General features: G+C 40.8%; 2 protein-coding genes across 6 annotated transcripts; one reads left to right on the forward strand and one right to left on the reverse strand.

Annotated features, from left to right (window-relative positions):
- Positions 1-108: 108 nt before the first annotated feature.
- LOC5518437 (serrate RNA effector molecule homolog) lies at positions 109-15016 on the reverse strand. Of its 5 annotated transcripts, none has more exons than XM_032363080.2 (18): positions 14634-15015; positions 13921-14067; positions 13482-13664; positions 12593-12762; positions 11664-12034; positions 10937-11198; positions 9717-10207; positions 9242-9499; positions 7636-7697; positions 7001-7079; positions 6682-6894; positions 5792-6164; positions 4946-5054; positions 4397-4550; positions 3726-3897; positions 2196-2295; positions 1101-1139; positions 109-863 (listed from the first exon to the last, which is right to left on the reverse strand). In XM_032363080.2, exons 1-18 carry the CDS (start codon positions 14903-14905, stop codon positions 785-787), a joined length of 3534 nt encoding a protein of 1177 aa, XP_032218971.2. In that variant the 5' UTR covers positions 14906-15015; the 3' UTR covers positions 109-784. The 5 variants fall into 5 exon arrangements, with proteins under 5 accessions (XP_032218971.2, XP_032218970.2, XP_032218972.2 ...); XM_032363079.2 differs by having other exon boundaries at positions 9242-9502; XM_032363081.2 differs by lacking the exon at positions 1101-1139 and having other exon boundaries at positions 9242-9502.
- Positions 15017-15260: 244 nt separating this feature from the next.
- LOC5518436 (U5 small nuclear ribonucleoprotein 40 kDa protein) lies at positions 15261-21651 on the forward strand. The gene is made up of 11 exons (XM_001638344.3): positions 15261-15416; positions 15539-15595; positions 15665-15737; positions 15841-15934; positions 16023-16188; positions 16417-16470; positions 18500-18568; positions 18657-18777; positions 19497-19579; positions 20289-20454; positions 21275-21651. The coding sequence occupies exons 1-11, from the start codon at positions 15300-15302 to the stop codon at positions 21325-21327; spliced, it is 1053 nt and encodes a 350-aa protein (XP_001638394.3). The 5' UTR covers positions 15261-15299; the 3' UTR covers positions 21328-21651.
- Positions 21652-22613: the final 962 nt, after the last annotated feature.

Raw genomic sequence — 22613 nt, forward strand, 5'->3', positions numbered from 1 at the left:
TGACCGCCAAGATGACCCCAACCACGTTCCCAGGGTTTTTTGGGTAATTTTTAAAATTGCGTCTATTTAAGCGCGAGGTGTAACAAATCAGGCTTCAGAGGTTACATGTTTGTTGTTTCATTACGTTTATTTGCCTGCACAAAACGTTACTATCAAATTTAACGACAGTGACACGATTGGAATAAAAAAGGCAATAGTTTAACTAAAAAACCTATACAACTGATAACGAGGATTCTGCTACAAGGAAGAACGCTCCAAAGGAAACACTATTTCCTATACGATTGTACACTTTGTGGCAAAACGAAAATATATTTATACAACTATGGACAGAAGGAAGCTTACTTTATACACCCCTAGACATAAACTTTATAACTAAAGGCAAAGATGGGTTAGATGCAATCTGCAAAAGAGCCTTCCACACACAGACTAGAGTGTATTTTCTAATATAGTAACTGGGGTACTAAAAGTAGGGGCATCGCCTTCTCACGGATTTCCCTTCTCAAATATCTGCTTCTCTCCGGGATTCCCCCTTTCTTATCTCTTATTCTCTTACGGGAATCCTCTCTCAATTCTCCCTTTACAGGGGAATCCTTTTCTCGGTTCCCCCCTAACAGGGAAATCCCCTTCTCAATTCTCCCCTAACAGAGGAATCCCATTTCTCGTGCCTTTGCTTCTCTCTGAAAAATTTCCTTCTCTTTCTTCTCCTAACGAGAAATCCCACTTTCCTGGCTCATTCTACGCCTCCTCTGAAGTTAATTGCTAACAAAATCTAGGTGGAGCGTGTCTAGAAAAGGTCGGGGCCGTCATCTGGGGCATCCAGGTCGCGATATGTAACGATCTGCCGCGGATCTCGATTGAATCCCCTGAAATGAGATTGGGAGTGGTTACACGCATGCGTAGGAAAGGCCGTCTCAATAACTCTCAAAAACCTTTTGATTGCAACCCCGTGACATCTCGAAAGAGTTGAACTCTTATGGACTCTGATCAACGCTCATTTACGTTAAATCGAGGTTTAGGTGCATACTGCTATAAGAAGGCGGTCAGAGCACAAGAGGGCGTGTAAGTGCAGGGGGAGGGGTGGGGAAGTGTGTATAACTGACCTCTCCTGTTGCCTATTGCGTCCGGCTGCATAGCCAAATCTGTAACACAAAGCTTTGCTCAAACGTGTAATTACGCGCGCGCCACAACGCTGGAATCACAGACACAGACAATTTAACAAGGTTAGATACATACAGTCAAGGGGTTTCACTTAAAGCTGTAGCCTTCAGGCCACAAGGCCATGCCACACAAGGCGAGGTTTAGTTGCTTTGCAAGTTGCAAGAAAGGTTGAATTGGTGTTCGCAACATTTTGGGAAAAAATGCCCTGTGTTAAAGCCGCATTGTCCAGTTTACTTCCGGTCGATTACCTAACAATATTGAAAGCAGTGTGTCTATTGGAAGTTTCTTTGAGGATGTGATTGATAATTTAGAGCGGATGGCCTGTTAAATAACTCGGATTCTAATAGATTCTTTTGTCTTTTAACGGTTGAGGTTTCCGTCGGACCTCCGGAAGTAAACTGGTGACAATGCGGCTTTAAATCTCTTTGCAACCTGTCATTGCTGCATTACAAGCTACAGGAAAAAATGCCACACGTTACACGACCTTTAGTTCTCACGTAGTTGTTTGTATTGAGACTCAAAGAGCACTTGATCTAAGGGTCCCTTATCAAAATTTGACCCGTTGAAAGCTTTGGCCTGCGGTTGCGTTCTCGTTACCTATTTTAAAAAAACCGTTGCGCAAACGCGGATGACAATTATCAAATGCAAATTCTATTGCGAAAATAATCAAAACAGAACAATGAATACAATACACCAAAAACCAGAGTCGAATTCCAATTTTTGGTGTATTCTATTGCGAAAAGATATACATTTGGTCTCATCATATTCCAATAGAATGTATGAGGATGTGGTTGAAACTATAACACTATCCATCGAGAGCAATTAGTGCATGATCCTCGAATAGCTAAAAAACTATCCCTTTTTTTCACCAGATTACTCTATACCCATTAGCCCCGTACAGTTGCTGAACTGCCATTTGTTGACTGACATTCGCCGTGTGCACGGACGATCCTTTAGTAGATGTACCATTACTGCTGTCAATTGTACATATAAAGCCTACTGTAAAAATGGTACAGTACTGTTGCTAGCAAACTTACCGTCTGGGTTTTGGGGGGAAGGTGTGGCCTCCGCGTCCCCCGTAGCCGTCATGTCCAAACCCTCCTCCGTAGGACTGTGGTGTGAACGGTGCACGAGGACCTGGAAAGAGAAACTCTGTCAGGCAGATAACTTCAAACGAAAGTACAACGATCTGCCCGACAGATAACTTCAAACAAAAGTACAACGATCTGCCTGACAGATAACTTCAAACAAAAGTACAACGATCTGCCCGACAGATAACTTCAAACAAAAGTACAACGATCTGCCTGACAGATAACTTCAAACAAAAGTACAACGATCTGCCCGACAGATAACTTCAAACAAAAGTACAACGATCTGCCCGACAGATAACTTCAAACAAAAGTACAACGATCTGCCTGACAGATAACTTCAAACAAAAGTACAACGATCTGCCCGACAGATAACTTCAAACAAAAGTACAACGGTCTGCCCGACAGATAACTTCAAACAAAAGTACAACGATCTGTCCGACAGATAACTTCAAACAAAAGTACAACGATCTGCCCGACAGATAACTTCAAACGAAAGTACAACGATCTGCCCGACAGATAACTTCAAACAAAAGTACAACGATCTGCCCGACAGATAACTTCAAACAAAAGTACAACGATCTGCCTGACAGATAACTTCAAACGAAAGTACAACGATCTGCCTGACAGATAACTTCAAACAAAAGTACAAAGATCTGCCTGACAGATAACTTCAAACAAAAGTACAACGATCTGCCTGACAGATAACTTCAAACAAAAGTACAACGATCTGCCTGACAGATAACTTCAAACAAAAGTACAACGATCTGCCTGACAGATAACTTCAAACCAAAGTACAACGATCTGCCTGACAGATAACTTCAAACGAAAGTACAACGATCTCTTCGAAAGGAAACTTTATTATAACCATTCACGATTAAAGTTTGATACTTTATTGACAATATCATTTGAAAGAGAGTAGATCAGTTACACGCTTGACATGGTGGCGCTTTTCGTATAAAGGGGCGGCTTGATTGCCTTTCTTTAAGGTGGCCAAGCTGACTTGCTTGACGTTATTGCTGTTCTTTTATTGAAATATCTTTAATCATTTTGTTGCCATGGCTTTATATTGTGGTTAAATGCGAGCTGTTTACGTGCAAGACCATTAGTACACACAATTGTTTGTGTTGTTGTATTGTAAGATCCAGGGGATTCTTGCATGCAGGATATCTGTCTCAAACCGGGCTACCACTTCAGTTTTTATACAGGCTTTGCTTGCATATCAAGCCAGCGCAGTGAAATTTTATATTCTTGTGGAAGCCTCATGGTTTTCATTATGAGGGTCAGTACGCAGCTCTTACAAGCTGCAATTTGATTGGGCAAATGAAAAATATACGCACGCAAAGAACGAGAAGAATAGAAACAAAAGAACTCCTTTGTAGAACAAAGATAATAGGAGAAAAAGCAGCTGCGTACTTACTCCATTATGATCCTATGGCCATAATGCTACTAAACCTAATGGTCTCCCTGTGTACTTACCGTAGTTCATCATCATAGGAGGTCTGGGCCCCCATCCCATCATGCCTTGCCCACCATGCTGCTGGCCGAACATCTGACCCATGGGAGGTTGGGAGTTCTGTTTGTTCTGGGCAGAAGGTTCCGGGTTTGCAGGCCTCTTTGGATCAGCAATAAATCTGTTAAAGAATTCCACCTGAAGAGAAAAAATCAAACCAAGTCAGTAAAACAAAACAGATTTCAACATATAATAGAGAACAAAAGTGCTTGTACAAGTAAATACAATAAACAGAAGAGAAAGTTTTTTTTGTTTTTCAAAGAGATCAAAATTTTAGTAGGTAAGTATTTCATAAGCAATAAATGTCCCTTGTAATTAAGTAACACGGCCAAGATTATGTCAAGGCAGTGGGTTGCAAAACAAGGGTTGATTTTGCACAGGTTAGTTAATAATCAAGTCATTGGCAGAGCAATCCAGAACTTGAGCCGACTGTGCAAGATTTAAGCTGTCCAAAAATATTACAGTACAATGCTCCACCATAGTCACCTAGACAGATATGTGAAGTAAACCAATAAGGATTGGAGGAGAACCCTATCTGATACGAGGTGCGTTCAGTCTTGTAAAGAAAACCAGTAAGAATGCTAGGACTATGTGATTGACATAAACATTACTAGCCAAGCAGTGTGGCAGTACATACCTCCATTCTAACTTCTTCAACTTGGTCAGCATGCTTGTTGAAGATGTGTTTTCTCACAAATTCGGGGCCTCTAAATTTCTTGCCACTCAGCGGACAAAGCCATTTATCCTTGGCAAGCTCCTGGGTGTTAGCCTCAACAAATTTTTCGATCTCAGTGGAAATGGTTAAGGGCGATAATGTGTACTCTTAATATCCTGACCTGTATACCAAATGAAATGTAACCACAAGTCCAAAGCCAAAAAATTCATTTAAGAAACTTAGGCATCAAAGTAAAGGGTGGATCATCTTCAGGGGCTTCATTAGGCCCCGGCGGCCGGCAGAAGCGCCAGCTATTTTCCACCAAGCGCCTGCTACTTTTTTTTTATTGTGAATTAAGTTTTGATTGAACTAAAAACATAAAATCACTTCCACCCCCTACTTATCAATCTCCACTGCCTACTATAAAGTTTATATTCACATTACTAGAAAAAGGTTGCTCTTTCCTTGCTGCTACTAAGAAGAACTAGGTATAAAAAGCACAGCCCTAAAGAAAGGTAAAAGTAAGGATATGATTCCGGATCTTTCTTTCCAAGTTTGAGAATCTCTTCATCAGGAACAGTCTCTTTCTCCTGAAGGAACAGCTCTAGCTTCTGCTTTGTGTTCTTTTGCCATTCATGAGCTGTGAAAGGAGCAGCCTGATAAGAACCTTCATAACTGAATAATACCAAGGTCAACACAAACATAGAGACTCTCTCACGTCCCTAGTCTCCTTTGCAACCATTTTGAACTTGTGACACTGGGCGACATTAGAGCATGGAGGGCATGGAGGGCACAGGGACTCCAGCACCACAGAGTGTAACGATACAAGAATGGCTGTGGGGGGAGAATGTAATGTCGCTTGTAATTTAGTAACACGGCAAAGATGTCAAGGCAGTGGGTTGCAAAACAAGGGTTGATTTTGCACAGGTTAGTTAATAATCAAGTCATTGGCAGAGAAAGCCAAAACTTGAGCTGACTGTGCGGAAAAGTCTAAGGAATGGGAGGGGGGATTTGCACCTAGTGACAGGATCTTCAACTAAGGGGATTCTATTGGTTTAAAGAACCACCTTATTCAACTGGAAGGTCTGTTCAAATAAAACAAAATTGAGTATGCATATGCATACCCAGTCAGATATTCGCTAGCTTTACTAGCTTGATTCCTTACCATCAGCTAGTGAAGCCTTCTCAAGGGCAAACTCATGTGCTGTATATGCATGATGCCATACCAATTAGGCATCTCTTTCTCATGTCCTTACCTTCGGCTTCTCAGGCAAAGGCTCAAATACATGCATGATGTCATAACACCTATTAGGCATCTCGCCCTCATGTCCTTACATCATGCCTTGCCTATTAGGCACATCAACCTCATTTCCTTACCTTCAGCTAGTGTAGCCTTCTCAGGGACAGGCCCACGTACATGCATGATCCCACACCTATTAGGCATCTCATCTTCATGTGGGTAATCGCCGCAGTTATAGTAATCCATTGAGTGCACCACACGGAGGTACAGCAGCATCCTATCCAGCACCCGCAGTAAGGTGGGGTCCTGGGTGAAGTCCACCTCAGACTTGTCGCCATCACCGTCAGCAGGAGGTGATCCTTTACCAAGCAGCTCCATCTCTTCGCCACCCTCCTCCTCAGCGACATCTTCAGATAGGGATGCCAGGATGGGGTTCTCATTGGGGATGTTCAAAGGTGGTTCTTTTTCTTCAGCAGGTTTTTCTTCCCCTTCCTCCCCTTCTTCTTTCTTCTGTTGGAAAGAAAGACAACAGTCACATTAGGCAGTCCCTACTACTGAGATTAAAACTAAAAAAAAAACAGTCTCAATTTTAGGTATATTAATGGAGGTGCAGTAAATGTCCCTTGTAATTCAGTAACATGGAAAAGATTATGTCAAGGCCATGGGTTGCAAAACAAGGGTTGATTTTGCACAGGTTAGTTAATCATCAAGTGTTTGGCAGAGCAAGCCAGAACTTGAGCCGACTGTGCAGAAACAGAAGCAGAGACAGAAAAACTTTGCTCTTGCGGAACTGCAAAGGAGATTATGAAAAGCGATTAAGCAATTTTGTGTGAAAAGTAGGGAAAAAACAGCAATTTTTGATATAAAAAATAGGCAAGGCTCTCAGCGAAGAAAATAGAATGGAGGAAAAAAATTGCCCAGGCCTTCTCTCAAATTTCTAATTTCTAATAAAAAATCATCTGAAACCCCAGCTGGGATATAAGCTGCTAACCTCTGCTTCTCATGTTAATAAAAAAAAGTGGCTTACCTCGGCAGTTTCCTTCTCTTTTCCATTTTGTTCCTCCTGCTTCTCCTGATCTTTCTCATACACAGCTGACTTCTTGTCTAAGACTCGAATAAGATCAGCAGCTAGCTTAATACTCTCACGAACAACCTGCTTGGCTTGGGTGATGCCGTTCACTGGTCGAATGCGGCGTGATAGATCACGGTTGATGACAGGGTTTAACTCGGCCTCCTTTATCTAGTTTAAGAATAAGGTAACATTAAAATTTAAGCTTATACTACACTGTATAACAGAGATGCTTGGTTTGATCCTTAAATGTGTTTACTCTAGTTTCCACACTTACTCTGATGTTGTTGAAATCCCAGTTGATCTGTTTGATATCAACACTTCTGTCAAATGTGATCCACCCTCGCCTGTAAAATCTTCATGCAATGTTTTATACAATTAGTTAAATTTATTAAAATAAAGCAACTACTGTACTACCAGAAATTCACTTTTTAAACTGTTTCCAATGTAAGTAAGGCCCGGTTCACATGCTGCTCCACTGCCATGCCAAATCTTGTTTTGATTCGGTACACGAAGAGTTCAATGTCTGAATCAATTAAGTTTGGTGCGGCAGAATTGAGTTTGGCACAGCACTACAGTAATCACAGCTGCACCAGTCTTGCTTGCTTGCTGTCACTGATTCAAACGTTGAGCTTCTGATGTGCCGAATCAAATGCCATGCTTTATTTCGTGCAATAGAAACTCTGCATCAAATCAACTTTTACTCCTCACAATCTATTGAGCACACAACTTATTTAGTGTGACGTCTAAATCAACGTTGGGCCCAATGTATTTGTGTTGATAAAAATAGACAATTAGATTCGGCCTGGCAGGGGCACATATGAATAAGGCCTAATTTGGGACATCTGTATAAAGTGTTGTCATAAAAGATGGTCTACTGTATGAAGTTCTGGCTTTTTGGATGTACAGTACCTTCTATCAGGACTTGGGTCTGAAAGTGCAACACGCAGAAACCCAGGGAATCGTTTGCATGCCTATAAAACCAAAGCATTACATTCAGAAATGGAGTTGGTGGTGCTGACTTTTCCACCTCTTGTGGATGCAGTGACTTGACGGAAAAACATGGAAACCACGCAATTCCAGATAGAGAGAGAAGACACAAATTCTTACAATGGCTATAGGTTCCTTGTGTTACGGACTGATTTTCAAAACACAAATAACGTGAGGCCGAAGTGCACATAACCAGATTTTGGCTTTTTAAGAAAATTTTTCATTGATCATCATACCCTATGTATGAGCTCAGGGACGAAAAGCATAAATTTCAATGACACTTTACAAAAAGTCGCATCAATTTAAAAAAAGTCGCACTTGATATTTTGTTTGCTATAAGTTACTAAGTACTCAGAGAAATTCTCTGCCTTATTTGATGTGAAATGGGCTTATTTGACTCGTCACGTCATGTTTTCCGTCATGTTGGATGCAGTAGTGTTGTGACAGGAAATAAATAAAAACTTTGGCTCCATGTGTCAATCAATGTTTTTGTGATTATAAAGATAATAAGTATACAGATGCGTTTAGCATCTAAATGGTAGAAAAGGGAAAGGAATTTGAAAAAGCACCACATTAGCCCCTATTTTTTAGACAAAAAGGGTCCTTTCAGAGCATTTTTTTTAAATTGCTTGCAGTCTTGCTAGTTACTGCATATTCCACATCTAAATATTGATATGAAAAACTGCAGCCAAGGCCTCGAAGATACTCTAGACCAAGGTCATGGTTTTTCATTATAAGGCCCAATTCTAAATGAATCAAATTACTTTTGTTAGGATGCATGAAACTTGAATTTTTCCCTCTTTGTTTGACTAGCACCCAGAAATGGTTACTGCGCTCATGATGAAGTACAGAGATAAGTAGGAATATATGGCCTGCACATACACGCTCTTAGCAGGGCTTCTGGAATTACGTGCTTGTGCGGAAGCACGTAATTTGGCTTTCTCCGCGTAATCCACAAATTTCCGCGTAATCCCGCGTAATTTGGCTAAATTTTGAAAGACAAAACATTTAAGTGCACAGCTGATGTGTTCTTTTAGGGTTCTTACCTCTATTTCTCGTAAAAAAGAGATATATTCTTTGTAAGAGAGCGATACTTCGAACTGAATTTCGAAAAAAAATAAAATGACTAGGCGTTCTTTGCTAAACTGCGGAGGCCTAGGACTAATAATAAAATACCTTTTTTAATTGGCTGGTGGCTAGGATCCAATGAAAACTTGCCTAAGATACCTTCGCACAAAAAATAACCTTTTCAAGTTATTTCATGCTTTTACGCCGAGTTTGGGCGTAACAGTTGATATTACATGTAATTTAGCACGTAATTCAGTAAAGAATCCCGCAAAATTTTGATTTTTAAAGAAAAATGTATTGCAAACTCCCACGTAATGATTGATTTTCCGCGTAATTTAGCAAAGAATCCCGCGTAATTTTAAGTTTTTTTCCGCGTAATTCCAGAAGCCCTGTCTTAGAACCAATGGAAATTTTTTTACCACGCCCTGTAGAAAGAAAATAAGGTGCCCAATGTACTTACTGCGGCTATGTCAGCCTTTGAGATGCTTGGCGGGATGTTCCTCATGAAAAGTGAATATGTCTTATGAAGCGGGCGTGGCCCAGCGGGTACAAGCTCTTTCCCCTCGCTTGCCATGCCCTCCTCTTCGGCAGAATCCCTTTCCTTCTCCTCCAATGCATTTTCTTTGCTTTCTTTTGTGGATAGTGGCTTTACAGGGCTGACTTCCTCTGTTACCTCTTTCTTCTCTGCCAGCTTGTTGGAGTCAACAACCTCTTGCATCTGCTGGATGTATCACAGCACACACAAAATAAAAAAAAAATGTTGTTGTTAAGATGTTCAGGGTTGTAAACAAGGGTTTAGCTAGTGAAGACAAATTCCAAAAAAAATAATGCAAAAATTTCTTAATTTCAATACATGTACAACTCAAGTTCCAATTATTTGGGGAGACTGCCCCCTTCTGACATTGCCAATGATAACAATGCATAACACTACCAACCTGATCTTCAGTAGCAGTAGATGGTAGAGGAGATACTTGCTCAGACACTATGGGTTTCATCACAACGTCACTTGACACAGCATCACTAGATGTCGCAGGTGCCATCTCCACATCCTGGTCATTGCCTGCGCTCACTGCCCCTTCTTTACCACTGCTTACTTCATCATCCCCAACATTGCCATCCGTACTTTCCACCTGTTGGGCAGGGCTGATAGGGGATCTATCCTTCTTTATGCTCTCCTCGGACTGGTCTGGCTTGTTAGGCTTGGAGTCTGGGCTTTGCGTTGAGTCCACTGCCCCATCTTCTGATCCGTCTGTTTTCTGTTCGGGTTTCCCGCTGGAGACTTCACTGCTCTCTGTCTCACTTGAGCCCACAGCTGCATCACCTGAGTCTGGTCTTGGTTGCTGTGGGGGTGTTGTCGTTGTTGGGGTGACAGTAGATGAGCTTGAGGGTAACTGCATGGGGGTGCTGGTGGAGGCTGAATCAGTTCCTAAATTATAGACATTAACAACTCAATTAGAGTTCTGTCATGTGCTGTTTTCTGAATCAGAGGGGAAAATTGGAATTTCTTAAAGAAGGGGGGGGGGGGGGGGCAAAACATTCACTTTATTTTGGGCATTACATGACTTGGGTCCTTCCCATTGTAAATGTTGTTTTCTTTTCTTTTTTTTTGACATTTAAAAGTTATACCATTTTTAAATATGACGTCCTTATAACAGCATAATTTTACATCCTCCTATTAAGCAGAAAAATTTTACAAACCTACTGTACGGGGGGCTGTTGTAATCAAGGTACTGTACCCTTGTATGGAACTCTTGTACTACAGATTTGAGTTGATATTGGAAGACAGATTGAATTCCGCAGTGATTTAGATGAGTTTAGTGTCAACATGCTTTGCAGGAAACCTTCTTACATTTCAAGGGACAGGATGAAACATTATGGAAATCACATTCAAGGGACAACAAACATCAATTCAGGCTAGAAGCTAACAAAATATGAAGTACATAATTTTTTTTTTTACAAAATAAGTATGAGAAAGATATGTAGTAGAAAGATCGTTATGGAAGGAGGAGCTCTTACAGCAAAAAGACTTCCATCAATTAAAATCAGTGATGTCATACAAAACATGGAGGAAAGCATAAAAGTGCTGCATAAAACTAGCTATTACATGATTAGAGACAACCATGCACATCAGCTTTTTACTGTCAAGATCCTATACCTTGTGGGTGGTCCTCAACCCCAGGGGGTCGCAAATCCTCATCTATTCTCACTTCTGCAGGGGACATCTCCTCCCCAGGCGGGGCAGGCTCGGACTCTGAGTCAGACTCAGAATCGCTGTCACTCTCGTCTTCAGGGTTGTCAAAGTAATAAGGCTCCCGATGGTGGCGCTTTCTCTTCTTTTTGGATTCCTCTCCCTTTTTGTCAGAGGCTGAGTTTGGTTCTTCTGACTGGTCTGGTCCCTGTTCAGGTTGGACTGAGTTCTGGGAAACAGAAGGAAAAAAGAGATTGTCATACTTGATAACTGTGTTCACTCACCTTGGTACAGTCCCTAAATTGACACTGCCACAAAACAAACTCTGCACATTTGATGAGATAGATAAACAGATAGAACATCATATGGATAAACAAATGCTGGCGTTGTCATACCACACAAGTCTGGAAATAAGTGAAATAAGGTATGTTGACACCCAGACATGCACTCAATCTGCTCACAAAGATTCACAAATTGTGTATTGAAATAGTTGGATTTTGCAAAGAGGGCAGACATGGAGAATAAGAGAAAAACCTTTAGCACCAAAGTGACAGACATTTCAACCCATGGAAGGTATATTTGTCAAATGCTTGGTGCATCAAAAAATTAACCAGGACTACTAGAATGACTTGTGGTGTTCAGAAAAGACCAGGACTACTAAAATGGCTGGTGGAGTTCTGAAATCAGTTCAAACCTTTTGATTTTCGATTTGCTGCTGTTTGTAGTGCTGGGCTTGTTGCTGTAGCTCCTTCTGTTCAACTGTAGGCTCAAGGGCAGCGAACCCCTTACCATCACCTGCACCCTCATCAGGGGGCAGGTCATCTGGGAGGGGCACCGAAGAGGGCGAGATGGGCTCAAGCAGGGATTCAGCAGCGTCATTGCTAATCTTCTTGGGGGAAGGGGACCTCGACCTTGAACGTGATCCACTGTGATGACGGTTGCTTCTCTTTCTGTCGCTGTGGGGGGAGGACTGAGAGTGTTGCCTCCTTCTGTCAGGGGAGGGGGAGGGAGACCTGTCTAGGATTGCCAAGTCCTCATCACTCCCTCCTTCAAGCTTGATAACAACTTTTAAATAAAGAAATCTTGTTTTCAATTTGGTAAACATACAGCAGTCTATTGAGCACAACGAGGACAAATACTGCACTCTAAACTCATTTCCCCTGAAAAGTTGCTTGTACAGGCCAACTTGCAAATTGTGTGATATAATTCACAAATGTGGCAATTATGCAATACGTTAAAAATGACCCAAATCACTGGTTTTTTTTTTTTGCAGACTTATCCATCCAACTCACAAGCTATTAAAACTTTTTTACCACTTTAACTAGAAATCCATCTATTTTTGTGTGTAACTGATTATGTAAGTATTTAACAGCACACAGAAAACATGTTTGCAGATGTGGATTACAAGGAATTTTTTGTCTTTGGTCAGATCATGGAATCAACTCCTCTCATTTTGGTCTGCTTTAAGCAGACCAAAATGAGCAGACTTTAAAGCAGCACGTTAATAACAAGGGACCACAGTCAGTAAAAACATACATAAAAGAACCAAGATTTTTTCAAGTTGGAAATAAAACAATTTCTTATTGCTTACTGAGTATTTAGTCTTCCCCTCCCAATTCCTACCTGCATCAAGGAACTTGACAATAGCATCACTGTGATCCACTTCCAGCCTGAGGTCCTTGCTCAACTCCATCTCCATCAGCTCAAGAAAACAGTTCAACCTGCGACGCACAGACCTCTGCAGTTCCTTCTGCCGCTGGGCTGCTTCCCGAGGGTGGTACCTCATGCGGAACCTAAAGCATGTCCAGGAAGACCTGTTAGTATAAAGCTTTTATACAGATTATAACACAAACACTATTCACCTGCGAGTTGTGCTTTTACTTACTTGCTAGAGGCTCCAGACAGGCGATTATAAATGGCATGCCCTTTTATTCTAACTTATTTTCTCACAGCCTTTTGGCCTGTTGTGTGCTCAGATCAGAGCAAAAAGCAAGAGCCTATAACCTACTGCATTGTGCGCAGAGGTTGTGAATGAAAAAAAAGTTGCTTGGGGATGAGAGAATGACTCTTGGAACACATGGCTTTTAGCCTTAGCCTTGGGTTGGACTTGATAAACACAACCAACAAGTAATAAAAAAATTGCAGCATGGCAATCGACCAATGTTCCTTGCAAGCACACTTCGCATAGTTTACAGACAGACAGCTGTGAATGGAAGGGGTGACGTTAGCGGCAGACTTAACCAGTCTAACATTGTGGAGATCTAAAATGCCATGCACAACACATTAAAAAGTCATCAACTAATAACAAATGATATGAGAAAACTCCAAATACAACACACCTTGTAAACAATGTGAATTAGAGACAAAAATACCCCAGCAAACATTTTACATAACAAAACACTACAAGAGGTTATCTTTTGTATTTTCCTTAGTTCACTGAAGGTTCTTCCATAACCCTGGACCTACCATATATGCTGTTTAGCATATGAGAGAATTTAGACAGCAACCTTACCATTCCTCATCTTTGTGCTGTTGGAAGAAATCATTCAGCTGTGTCTTTTTAAAGTCCAGTTTGTAAGCCTGGTATTTGCGGATGGCCTCCATGTCGTCAATGTTGTCGTCTTGTGTTGCTAGGAACTGTTTCAAGGTTTGCATGACGGGACCAGGGGGCGTCTCCAAGGAGGGGCCATCAGATCTAGGAACAAAACAACAAATTTCAGGGCTCAAAGTTAACAACAGTTGCATTTGTTAAGTTTTATCCACTGCAAACTAAATAATAATTATCTTGTACTTGAAACCTTTATGATTTCCCAAGGACTGGGTTAGCGCTTACCCAGGAACAAATACGGCTATCTTGACATTTGATTGGGTAAAAAGGGCATTCATCACTGGGTTAGCGTTAACCTGCTTTCTAGGAACCTGGCCCTGGGCCCTAAATCACACTATTGTACCTTTGTCTTGCATCTTGTCCCATCTGCATTTGCCCCATGTCACCACCAGGGTGATTCCAAACAGGGTGATGCGGCATTCCGCCAGCATTAGCTCCGCCTCCCCCGTAAGGACCAAAGTCACCACCACCGCCATGGTACGGATCATCCCTGTTGATAAAGACATTGATACTAAATCGTCAGAATGTCACAGAATGCTAAATATACTATAAGGGTGGTAAAAGAAGACAGAAAATTGGGAGCCTGGTGTTACACACTAGCGAAGGAAATAGAGAAATAAGTAGAGATGCTATATCTGAAGTGTGTGTGAAAATATCATGATTAGCAAAGTAGACAGAGATTCCTTCCTATTCTTTTGTCTGAATACTTTGCTAGTGAAAAAAGGTTTTCAAAGGAAAACACTGACTAGCAAAACTACACCAAACAGAAAATGTAGACCACTGCTGTCACTTTCACAAATTTTACAAGTGTCTTGTTTTTTTATACAGCAACAGTGTGCTATCGTTGGATTATTAGGACATAAACTCCTGCATGCCCCTCAGTTACTGTGAAACACTTTGAAATTAAATATTTTCTCAAAACGCTGCATAATACATATCTTGCCAAAGTAAAGTGTTTATATTACACAAAGATAGGTTTGTCTTCCACATGTTGTGCGCGTTTTTTTCACGCACACGTGATGGAGGGGTGAAACAGATATTAATTTCTTTTTTTACCAATCTCTTCTCAGGCGCTTTGGTATAGGAGGACTCAATTCATGGTGCCTTCCGCCACTATCTCGCCTTCCACGATCGAAATCTCGGTAATCGCCGCCTCCTCTTCTACCTCTATCCCACGACCCTTGCTGATCACGGCGTCGGTCTGGCCAGTCGTCACGGCGAGAGTTTCTCTCTTCTCTTTCTCTTCTCCGTTCGTTATAATCACTTCTTTCTCTTCGAAACTTATCTCTGGCTCTTCTTCTGTCGTATTCTTCGTCGCTATCGCCCATCTTTGGGGTAAAGCCTTAGAAATGAAGAAGAGTTCTTGAGGAAAGGATATTTTTTTGTTCAACAAAATGGCGGCTCGCATGTGCAGGAGGCCCAGGACCCTTTGAGCGCGCCAGCCCAGCCCCTCACGGCCAAGCTTTTAACTGCCCCCCCCCCCCCCCCCCCCCACATACACACACCCCCCTCCCGTAAAAATAAAAAAATCTAACCAGATATATTTCTTTTTAAAAAAATTCCAAATGAAAATAAAATTTTTAAAAATTACCTTGAATATGGCCTATACTTGTTTTCTGTCTGCTATTTTCCCCTTACAAAATATATTGGGGTGCCTGTGCTGCTCAGCAAACATTCGTTGAAGCAAATGCGCGACTTCTGTGCGCAGTACAGAAATCCAATATGGCGTCCAAAAGAAGAATCGAAGGAGAAGAAAGTCCCGGTGCTCTTGTACCTGTTTTGAAGAAACCTAAACAAAATCAGCTATCAGTAATCGATCCAAAAAATGCTATCCAAGCGGTGGGTGAAATTTTGGAAATATTTTTCTTGCGATCTGCAAGAAACCGATGTTGTATACATCTTGCACATGGTAAAACAAAGTGCCGGGTCTTTTGTGTTTAACTGACATGCATGTATTTTAGCTGCCAAACCGGACGTCAGCGTTAGAATCTCCAATAATGTTGCTGACAGGACATGAGGTAAGAATTTAGAGTTCGTCGCTTCTTAGACGCTTCCACCTCACGGTACGTAATTATTCCCATTCACAGGGGGAGATCTATTCGTCTCGTTTTCATCCTTCTGGGGAAACGTTAGCTTCAGTTGGATTCGACAGATTGATTTGTAAGTAAAATTAGTGTATATTGCACCGCTAAACTTCAGAATACCCCATTGTATAAAGATTAAGAGCTTTTTTATGTTGATTTTATTATTTTTATTTGTGAAGACCTATGGAATGTGTATGGTGAATGTGAGAACTTTGCTGTGCTGAAGGGTCACACAGGGGCGATAATGGACATACACTTTTCTACAGATGGAAAGTAAGTTTGGAAACTAGAGGTATGATATGCCTAAATCAGTTCATAAGTTAATTATGTACTAACTTCAAATATTTTACTTTTCTTTTAGCACCATGTTTACAGCATCCACTGACAAAACTGTGGCACTATGGGACTACGAGACAGGTGCTAGAATGAAACGACTCAAAGGTCACACATCCTTTGTCAATAGCTGCTGTCCATCACGACGTGGGATGCAGTATGTTGTCAGTGGCTCAGATGATAGTACAATTAAGGTGAGGAGCAATAAGAAAAGGAGCAATTTCACTGCTTGCTATAGAATGATGTGTTAGGCATACAGTTTTATGTTGAATAAATCCCCTTTCAATGAATGAACAGTAGTCCTCTTCTCTAATAAAATTGAAGTGTAAAATATCAAATAAGTGCCTTTTGAATAGATGAATAGAAGCCCTCTTCTGCCTATTAGAAGAACCTGTAACCTGTTTTATTTCTCATCTTTGCAGTTATGGGACACAAGAAAGAGAGGCTGCGCTCAAACATTCCAAAATGTGTTCCAGGTACTGTAGATGACGAGAAGCATTCAAGACTGTTTCTGTTTAGATAATTTATGTGTGTTCTTGGTATAACATTAATAAACACATTGACCCCTCAACCGGCCTGTACCGGCTTTGGGAAGTACCCACAACCCCAAAAATTCATAAATGCAAAATAAACACAACAAGATGAAGATACTCAGGCATCAGTCTAAGGGATAAATAGTCTTGCAGATATGCATCCAACCAAGGTGTTGGCATCTACTCTTAAGCCAAATAATAGCACAGGTTCTTTGACAAATCTCAAATCGAACAAGGAGAGAAAAGCAGAATCACCCCTCTCAATAAAACGCTCAAAATACCACACAAGGGAGAGAGATCAGCAAACACAGCTCAAGACACAAATAGATACCTTTATTCTGATCCTCCAGGTACATTTCCATGGCCTCAAAACACAATGTCCACTCCTTGAAGGATTGTACAACCACGAAGATGTCTTTACGTATTGCAAAGCATTCTGGGAGATCCAGGGGAAAATTCACGAGGGGAGGGCCAGTCAACACTCCTCTCCCCAAAGTCAGTGGGTTTTTTATAAGTCTTTTCACCCCGAAGCCAAACATATCAATTCCAGGTCATACAGACCCAGAATAGCAGTGTAAACAATTTTGGAATCAATTTGGCAACCATCAACTTGTGCTGGCTTCAGTACAACGACGAGAGATTAAAAGTGGGGACCGCAAAGCACTGTTGGAAAGCTTGGATACCGCTGACTAGGTGCAGCTGTGTTTGACTTTGACGGGCTGTATAAAACTCAGAATAGGGGGGGAGGTATCTGTTGATAGCACAAGTTGATAGTTGCTTGTATTTTTCATAAAAAATACAGCTATGAGCATATTAGGAGAGTGTCTCAGGACATCATGAAGTCTTTTGGGGCATAATTGAGTGCTTTGCTTATGGATATTTGCAAGCAAAGGTGGATTCATAATGATTTTTTCTTGTTTGTCTTTGCCTGGATGAGAAAATAATTTTCTAATGAATCACCACAGCTCTCCTAAATGCTGTCTTTTCTGAAACCAAATTGATTCCAAAATTGTTTACACTGCTATTCTGGGTCTGTATGACCTTGAAATGATTTGTTTGGCTTTGGGGTGAAAAGACTTCCCTGGATCTCCCAGAATGCTTTTCAATCCGTGAAGGCATCTTCGTGGTTTTACAAGCCTTCAAGGAGTGGACATTGTGTTTTGAGGCCATGGAAATGAACCTGGAAGATCAGAATAAAGGTATCTATTTGTGTCTTGAGCTGTGTTTGCTGATCTCTCTCCCTTGTCTTGTATTTTGAGCGTTTTATTGAGAGGGGTGATTCTGCTTGTCTTTCCTTGTTCGATTTGAAATTTGTCAAAGAACCTGTGCTATTATTTGGCTTAAGAGTAGTTGCCAACACCTTGGTTGGATGCATATCTTCAAGACCATTTATCCCTTAGACTGATGCCTGAGTATCTTCATCTTGTTGTGTTTAGTTTGCATTTATGAATTTTTTGGGTTGTGGATACTTTCCAAAGCCGGTACAGGCTGGTTGAGGGGTCAATGTGTTAAAACTACCTTTACCAAATGGTGAATAATTTTTACTCTTTTTCAGCTTCAGTAAAACAAGTGCTAATTCAAAGCAGGGTGTTTCCATATTTCAAAATTATTATTTAACAGCATTCGTAATAAATCATTGATCCTTAAGAAATTAAACAACTTAGTTTTGTATGATCTTTGCTCAATCTTCAATTTAATTCAAATTCAATTCAGTTTTATTTTGACAGTTACATACGAAACAAGTACAAGGAAAGGAAGAAAGAGAAAAAATTATTCGATAAAATTATCTTGTGCCGCAGCTAAATAGCCAGAAGCTTTTGAGTTGGCCACTTATTGTTAAATGATAATGCTAAAAGCCTTGTATTTCAAGTACCTTTACATTTTTGGGGGATAGTGAGGGGCTTATTTATTGGAAGGTTGATTCTAAAACAAGCATTTATGGTATCTGTGATAAAACTTTGCTTTTTTCTAGGTCACTGCTGTTGCTTTCAGTGATGCAAGTGATCAGATATTCTCTGGAGGGATTGATAATGAAATCAAAGTAAGTGTTTATTCTCCGGATGATTTGATAGTAATCAAAGGGATTGGTAACAAAATCAAAGTTGATTAAAAGCATATGTGTTTTTTAGGTATGGGATTTACGTAAGAATGATGTCCTGTATAAGATGTCTGGACACACAGACACAGTCACAGGCGTTCAACTCAGTCCAGATGGCTCATTCTTACTATCCAACTCAATGGATAACACAGGTATTGATAACTAAATGACGATTGATTATCATGTCAATGACTGGTTTTGCCTGTTGGACTTGGCTTCGTTGTATCAGAAACCTTTTAGTTAGTTGAAACCCCGTAACATGCAAAACCTTTTTGCCATCCTGCAAACTGTTGAATTGCACACAGAATTCAGATGGACATGGACAAATATGGGCCAATCACCTAACCACCAAATAATGGCCAATCTTAGCACTTGCAAACATTGTCTCTTGATAAGAGGAAAATGCAGTGTTTTTTAGAGAGACAGGACCTCAAGCTTGAAATTGTTACCCAAAAAGTGAGGTGTTCACAGCCCTCAGCATAGCAAGCCCAGTCTACTGTTACTAGTTGTTTCAGCTCTATCATATTTTTTAAGAAATGTGACAGCTGGTACAATTTTTGGTCTAATTCACATTGTACCACCGAGATTACTTCATAGAAGAAACATTGCCATAGCAGAGAGCAGGCCTCCAAACATTGGATAGGGGACACAATACAGAAACATTTAGAAAATATTTGGGGCACAGCCATGCCCCTACTGGACATTAATCACATTGGGGGAGGGGGAGGGGGGGCACGTGCCCCCTGTCCCCCACCCCCTGCTACAGCCCTGAATGGTCTTTTTTGAGCTGTACAAAGGAACTCAAGTTTTTTGGAAACACTGTTGGTTGTCAGGAGGAATAAACATTTTGTAATTTTTACCTCTATTTCAGTCCGTATGTGGGATGTTAGGGCATTTGCCCCAATGGAAAGGTGCTTGAAAGTGTTTCTTGGAGCTCAACATAACTTCGAAAAGGTTTGTAGATCAAGTTATCCAACACCAAGTAGGGGAGTATTAAAAATTATCAGCAACACTTGTCTACCATCATATTTTTTTTTTTATGATCAGGAAAATCTTTAATGTCAATGTTAATTAACAAAATAATAAGTAAAAGTTGTGTAAGTAACTGAAAAATAGATCTCTTTCTTGAAGGGTTCAAGGCTGGTTGCCCTTGCAGTGACCTCCCACAGCCAGCCAGATGCCATTATCTGCATGGTCATTACTTGCAAGGGCAGATGGAACAGAGTGACTGTTCATGATTTGGCTAGCATGTTGGCTTGCTCAAAATTTTCAATGTAACTTGACTAGTTTTTTTAGTCAACATGGAGAGCACATCACATGTACAAACAGGGTGGTAAAAGGGTATTTTTGTGAAACGAGATTTGGCCATTTTTCACCCTACAAGAAATGTGAAATCGTCCTTTTGGACGTCCGTAAAACATGATTTAACGATTTAAAAGGCCATTTTTTGATCCATGAAACGTGAAAAATCATTTAGCCCAGTCTGAAACGTGATCCATACCCCCCTTTACCAGCCTGTACAAACAAATCAGTGGATGTATAGAGAAGTTTGTGATTTGATAATTTAGCCTAACACATTCTGGTCTTCTTGCCCTTGCATTTGTTTTCAATTATCATTATCTAAACCAGCTAAACCAACATTGAATTCCTAATGTCCTTGCAGAATCTGATCAAGTGTTCCTGGTCACCTGATGGACTTATGATTGCGGCCGGGTCAGCCGACAGATTCGTCTACGTCTGGGACACCAACTCACGTCGCATCCTGTACAAGTTGCCAGGCCATGCTGGCTCTGTGAATGATGCACACTTCCATCCTACTGAACCTATTTGTGAGTGTTGTTAAGTGTCCGTTGTTTAGTGCTGTTTACAAGTGCTTCCATCAGATGCTGCATTCCATTCCCTTAGCGGCTAAGATATATTCGACCAGTTCCTTCCACCAGTGCTTCAGAAAATGTGCTTTTTTTTCTTAAATAAGGATTAAAAATAAGGTGCTCCAGAACCGAACATAAACATTTACCAGGACAATAACAATACATAGAAAAGTTTATACCTTACATAGGACCTTCTTGGAAAAACTATCCACAAATCATTAATGATTTTTCTGAGGGGGGAGGGTATGAGTGATTTCTCTGAGGGGGTGGTATGAGTGATTTCTCTGAGGGGGAGGGTATGAGAGGTTTTTAAGGGGGAGGTTATAAGTGGTTTCTCTGAGGAGGGGATGTATGAGAGGTTCTAAAGGGGGAGGTCATAAGTGGTTTCTCTGAGAGGTATGAGAGGTTTCACTGAAGGGGGAGATGAGTTATTTCTGTGAGGTGACAGGATGAGAGGTTTCTCAAAGGGGAGAGAGGTTGAGAGGTTTCTCCAGGGGGGAGGGGATAAGAGGTTTCTCTGAGGGGGAGGGGTTGAGAGGTTTCTCTATGGAGAGAGAGGATGAGAGGTTTCTCCAGGGGGGAGGGGATGACAGGTTTCTCCAGGGGGGAGGGGATGAGGTTTCTCTAAGGGGAGAGAGGATGAGAGGTTTCTTTAGGGGGTAGGGGACGAGAGGTTTCTCTGAGGGGGGAGGGGATGAGAGGTTTCTTTGAGAGGGTGTGAGGTTTGATATCCTGCAATCATGTTAATAATTCCGTATTATTTTCTTTCTTTTTGTAGTATTATCATGTGGAAGTGACAAGAAACTCTTCTTAGGTGAACTTCAAGCCTAGCTGTTTTCCGACAGCCTACGCCTTGACTTCCTTATCGGACTTCCTGTGCTCCAGGTGAACCGTAGGGAGCGTGGGATCGCCACAGGAAACCCGTTACGTCTCTTTTCCGCTACAGGCGACCTGATCAGAACGCCATGGATTAGGGAGGTTTTCACTATGTAAATAAATCACGGGCTCGTTTAAAAAAATGACTCCTTTTCCTACTTTTTCTCGCAAATCTGGTGAATAGCTGATGTTTTCTTTTTGTCTAACATTTCTAGTAAATATAGTTTTGTAAAATACTTACTATTCTAGAAATGCAAATAAAATTTGTTTAAAAATACACTACTGCTATGCTACTGCTATCATATTTTATATAAGAACATTTTACACACTTGTAATACTACATTTGAATGTTTTCTGATTCGCCAACCACCTCCTTATCTCAACCTTTCACCATCTACATCTTCAATCACCGCCTTGCAGGAAACCGCCGGTCGGTATCAGTTAACAAACCGGTTTGACGGGTTATCGAAGCGCCCGCGTTACACCAGGGGCTTAGGTCGTCAAGGTCAGATCACTCAAGCGCGAAGTTCAATGTTGCGAACATGAATGTTGGATTGCGAACACAAATGCTGGATTCAATCAGTAATGTTGAATTGCGACAATGAATGCTGGATTGCAAAATTAATATTGAATTTTTAAGGTGCGGTGTCGAATGGTTTAAGAAGCAAGTTGAACTGCGATAAAAACCACATTGCATTATGGACATGGATGTCAAATTGTAAGCACGCATGTTGAATTGTGAACATAGAAAATCGCATTATAGATGAACGCATGTTAAATTGTGACCGTCAAATATTGCATGACAAAAGTTGCACATTGAAACCATTGAATGTCAAATCACAAGATCGAATTTCGGCGGGAATATAACGCCACAGAAAAGCGATTATTGTAAATTGTCGCTCGCAGAACATTAAAAGCCGCAGTAAATTACTTAATCGCAAATGGCAATAGTCAAATGACAGCTCTACGGTCGAAAGATGCTAAGGAACGCATTACATGACTTTCAAATGAAGGAGAACACCTAGAATACACTAACACCCAATATCTGCTGGTGCTTTGCATTGCACAGCACTGTAGTTTACTTCTTAATCATGTTAAAAAACGTCATTTCTTGGAAATTCCTATAGCAATTTGCCGTTTTCATCTACAGGATTTATTTAATCATTTAATAGTTTTATTTAATATAATATGTAATTAAATGAACAAATTACAATTCAAAATATTTTTCGGTTATATGTTAT

The sequence above is a fragment of the Nematostella vectensis genome, chromosome 11 (assembly GCF_932526225.1).
Source record: "Nematostella vectensis chromosome 11, jaNemVect1.1, whole genome shotgun sequence".
In the NCBI taxonomy this organism is placed as follows: Eukaryota; Metazoa; Cnidaria; class Anthozoa; order Actiniaria; family Edwardsiidae; genus Nematostella; species Nematostella vectensis.

What these genes read in the sequence shown, in the direction of transcription:
- LOC5518437 (XM_032363079.2), bottom strand. Translation starts at nt 14,905, where the DNA reads ATGGGCGATAGCGACGAAGAATACGACAGAAGAAGAGCCAGAGATAAG. An exon ending in CAGCACAAAGATGAGGAATG is followed by an intron (nt 12,763 to 13,481) that starts GTAAGGTTGCTG and finishes GACATGCTTTAG; the next exon opens with GTTCCGCATGAGGTACCACC. An exon ending in GGTTGAGGACCACCCACAAG is followed by an intron (nt 10,208 to 10,936) that starts GTATAGGATCTT and finishes TCTATAATTTAG; the next exon opens with GAACTGATTCAGCCTCCACC.
- LOC5518436 (XM_001638344.3), top strand. Translation starts at nt 15,300, where the DNA reads ATGGCGTCCAAAAGAAGAATCGAAGGAGAAGAAAGTCCCGGTGCTCTT. An exon ending in TGTTGCTGACAGGACATGAG is followed by an intron (nt 15,596 to 15,664) that starts GTAAGAATTTAG and finishes TCCCATTCACAG; the next exon opens with GGGGAGATCTATTCGTCTCG. An exon ending in CATTCCAAAATGTGTTCCAG is followed by an intron (nt 16,471 to 18,499) that starts GTACTGTAGATG and finishes GCTTTTTTCTAG; the next exon opens with GTCACTGCTGTTGCTTTCAG.